The following is a 4,163-nucleotide window of genomic DNA, read 5'->3' as shown; positions in this document are numbered from 1 at the left end:
TTTTTGAAAAGGGTCGGAAAGCCTTTAATTTAAACGAGAACTACGAATGTCACATTGTCTCGCAAAAAAATATAAAATTATGCGTTTAAGGGGCAACGCGTTTAATTCTACTTCAGAAGCTATAGCTCTCATTATCGAACGGATCGTATGCCGATAATAGACCCATTATGTTCCAACTCCCTTTGCAATTTCATCACAATCACGTAAATACAGGACCGGAATGGGCGAGAGCGTCACTGTGAATCTAAACGCCTGCATCGTAAGAATAGTGTCCGCTCTGATAGTGTTCCCACGCGAAGCGACGAACCGGTCTATGAAATGAAATTGCTCGAGAGTTGTTCCGTTTTCGGATGTTATTCTAAAACGAAGAAGATAGAAGGGCAGTGGGACATATAGTTCCAGAACGACTTGGAATCACTTCCTGAAAATTGATTAAATATAGGATTTATCACGCGTATGAGTGTGTCTGTGTAAGCGGTTTTTTTTCCTAATCAGAGTAGGAAACGTACGCAACAGTGTTCCCAGAAGGACTTGAGTGTTCCAATTCGGTTTCCACTCGAAATGATACGCGTTTAAAAGTGTAACTTTCCAAGTGAATAATGACGTATCTTAAAGAGATTGAATCACCGCTTAGCCAGGGGAAACTCTGAGAGGAATGACAGGGTCCGACACTATCAACGAAAACTCGGTGAGAACCTGGTAATCCGATGAAACACTCGCTCAATCCCGGGTGCGATAAGTCACGGATTAGCATACTATCATTCCCGCTAAATCAAAGTTGCAAACCCGTCATTGTTCTGGCAATTAGCTAGCGATGAAATATTTCCATGATAAATCGCGGGAAATCAAACCGTTATGAGCACATGAATGATCAATGCGAATTTTTTCTCGCACTTAAAATAGAATTGTTATTATCGGATAAACTGGCATGAATCAAGGACCGTGGCTAATAAAATTGCCCACATTTAGTTACAATGTTGCGTATCACAGAAGCAGGAACAACCTCCATAGATAGGACATAAATTTTCTGTTCAGCTATAAACTATTCCAACGTGAATCAATCAGAGCCGGGTAGCAATACCAGTAATTACTAGTTAATTGAAGCACATCTCTCACCGTGAACGGAAATCTATACCCGGCTTGACTAACTGCAGACTCGAGGTGAACGATATGTGTGCGAAACATGAGCTTACAGGGAGAGGCGTCATTTAGAACAGCTCTGCTGTCAAGAACTTATCTCGGGTTATCGGTAACTATCAGTTAGCCCTTGCTCCCAGTGGCGTGTGGATCTTTAAACTTACGGTGAAGAAATGTCAGTTTTATTGCTTGGTGCCCTACTGCTATGGTGTTGTTCAGCAACTGTTGAAGCTGGCAGAAATCGATCGACTCCCTTCCTGGTAGACGAAGAGGACGCTCTGCTGACAGTGGTGAGTTAACGATACAAACTTCAGCTAACGGGAAGTGTTATAATCTGTACTGATCTCAGTTTTCGTCCACAATAGCCTCAGCTAATCCGCAAGTACGGGTATGAAGTGGAGGAACACCAGGTCCGTACGGAGGATGGCTATCTGCTTACGATGTACAGGATACCTGCGCGTCATCGGGGAATACGACGATATCCGGTTTTCATGATGCACTCACTGTTCAGCACTAGCGCCGACTGGGTGCTGATCGGTCGGAAACACGGTCTGGCATATCTGCTGGCAGATCGTGGCTACGATATCTGGATGGGGAACGTTCGAGGTAATCGCTATTCGAGGAAACATGAACGACATTCCATCACTTCGAAGAAGTTCTGGGACTTTAGCTTCCACGAAATGGGGGCTTACGATGTGCCGGCTTTCATCGATTACGTCCTAGAGCAGACGGGTTCCCGTCGGTTGCACTACGTTGGATATTCGCAGGGTACGCTGGTCATTTTCATAGCGTTGAGCGAACGACCCGAGTTGAACGAAAAAATCGTCCAGGTACAAGCTCTTTCGCCAGCTGTCTACTTGCAGCGGGCTGCGAGTTTAACCATCAATCTGCTGGTCGCAACCAACGAGCAAATTGCGGCTCAACTTACCGCTAACCGGATCTACGAGTTCCTTCCGCACTTCGAGAAGCAGTACTACTTTTTTCGAAGTGTGTGCCCTTCGCCGACGCAAACTTTGTGCCGTTTAGTGATCGCCGAGGTGGCCGGTGGGAACACGAAGAATATGGGCGTGGTGAGTTTTTTTTGTTCATATTCGTGGAACAGATCTACCAGCCAAGTAAAAAGAGCTAACGTAGTGTATCATTTTCCAACAGAAGCTCCTGAGGATATTTACGGGTCACTTTCCGGCGGGAGCTTCCGTCAAGCAGGTGCAGCATTACGCTCAATCATTCCGGGATGGTACTTTCCAGCAGTATGACTACGGTGATCCGGAGAAGAACTTGCTGCGGTACGGTAGCGTACAGGTTCCCAAGTACAACCTGTCTCGAGCAACGGTTCCGGTGAGGTCCTACTACGCCTACGAGGATCGTGTGGTCAACTACTTGAATGTGCTACAGGTGCAGCGAGAGCTACCGAATCTGGTGAGCAGCTATGCGGTGCCGGATAAGCGGTTCGGTCATGCCGATTTCGGTTACGGCAAAAATGTGAAGGAAGTGCTGTACGATGAAGTGGTGATGAACGTGGAACAGGCGGATGAACTCTGAAGTATTGTGTGAAGTTGTTTACCGTTGTTAAGCTAGTGCTTTTAGAATTGTTTGGTGCAGTTGTAGAGGTTTTAAGAGTGGACCAAAGCGTTAACAGTTTTAGGAAGAATCCAGACGAATCGTTACTCACCGAACACAGTTGACAGTAAATAAAAGCGAAGTCTCTGCTCTGCGAGTCACGAATCGTTTAGAATAATTCTTATCAGAATATATATTATCGTTTCAGGTGGATGTCGAGCGTTGGCTTTCCGGCTCTTCTTAAAGTCGAGAGTTGATTATGTCATGGATTTTACCTTTTTGCTCAATTAGTATCTTGTTAAATACTCAAATAGTAATAATAGACACAATTTGCACGGTAGAAAAAATAAATAAATAAATGAACAGTTTTTTATCATTTTCTCATTTGTTTAGTTTTTACAATGTAATATATGATCTTCATCGAGCTGGACGAAACACTACACAACTGTCATCGTTTAAACTTTTGTGTATTACCCAAACTTAAATGAATCCTTCTTGGAAAGGGTTTTGTCGAGGTTTTGATTTTCTAACAAACTTTCAGTGATACCTAAAGCGTTACCCGCTGACAAATAGGTGTGCAAATGCGCCCACAATAAAGCAATACTAGTTCCAGCGCTTTCCACCCGACCATAGTAGGCATTGATAATTGCGCACGGTATGTTGATTCCAGTACACCCAAACGCCATCTGATGCAGGTCTCTAGTTATTATTTTCTTTTTCTTTATGTCTCTCTCTCTCTTTGGACAGCGCCAGTTCAATGAAAACATAGTAGGCACCGGCTGTTTCACGATTTGCTGTAAAAAAGCACGTGTTTCTCACGACCGATTGAAATGTAAACAAAAATCGCATGTAGCCAGATAGTCGCTCTTTTCCCTCTCGCGGTTACGCGCCTTTTTTCCGAAAGTTTATTCTCGCGTTATTGAAACGGTTCGTAACGCTCTCCCGCTGCGCTAATTGCAAATCAATTACAAACTGATTTGTGCGCGGTGGTGACAACAGCTGAAAGGGAATTAGTTACGCGAAACGTATCAAGTTCAAGTTCCAACCACAACCGACGGTAACCGTTACAGTACGGATAGCTCAAGTGAGATTGACAGTTGTATTCGAGGCTACCACATTGAGTTAATTATTAATTAGGGAGGTGGGTTTAAGCGGAGATTGTATCGCTTCGACTGCTGCCCATACGGCTTACGTCTCAAACAGACCATGGAGACCCAAGGTGTTCAGATCCGAATGGTAAGATTATTGCATTATCAGCAGTGCTTGGGAGATGACTGGTTGTTTTGTTATTCAGCTTTCGATCGTATTTGGTTTCTGGTTCAGTGCAGTGCGGATATTGAGTAAGAAAAATACCCTACCACCTAGTTATACTTAGAAAACGATTTAATAATAATTGTTTTCTACTTAAGAGGTATCAAATAAAGCAACGTTTTACATAACTGCGCCAATTACGTCTAAAAACAGCA

At 43.8% G+C, this 4,163-nt stretch overlaps 1 protein-coding gene across 3 annotated transcripts; it reads left to right on the top strand.

The window, feature by feature from the left end:
• Positions 1 to 225: 225 nt before the first annotated feature.
• LOC131695384 (lipase 3-like) lies at positions 226 to 3,055 on the top strand. Of its 3 annotated transcripts, XR_009306641.1 has the most exons (4): positions 226 to 1,427; positions 1,503 to 2,207; positions 2,290 to 2,839; positions 2,906 to 3,055. XR_009306641.1 is itself a non-coding variant. In XM_058983857.1 (3 exons), the coding sequence occupies exons 1-3, from the start codon at positions 1,311 to 1,313 to the stop codon at positions 2,677 to 2,679; spliced, it is 1,212 nt and encodes a 403-aa protein (XP_058839840.1). In that variant the 5' UTR covers positions 226 to 1,310; the 3' UTR covers positions 2,680 to 3,055. The 3 variants fall into 3 exon arrangements, 2 of the variants coding, with proteins under 2 accessions (XP_058839840.1, XP_058839841.1); XM_058983857.1 differs by having other exon boundaries at positions 2,290 to 3,055; XM_058983858.1 differs by having other exon boundaries at positions 1,290 to 1,427; positions 1,487 to 2,207; positions 2,290 to 3,055.
• Positions 3,056 to 4,163: the final 1,108 nt, after the last annotated feature.

Source organism: Topomyia yanbarensis, unplaced genomic scaffold (assembly GCF_030247195.1).
Source record: "Topomyia yanbarensis strain Yona2022 unplaced genomic scaffold, ASM3024719v1 HiC_scaffold_4, whole genome shotgun sequence".
NCBI classification, from domain to species: Eukaryota; Metazoa; Arthropoda; class Insecta; order Diptera; family Culicidae; genus Topomyia; species Topomyia yanbarensis.
This window is presented reverse-complemented; position numbering and strand designations above follow the sequence as displayed.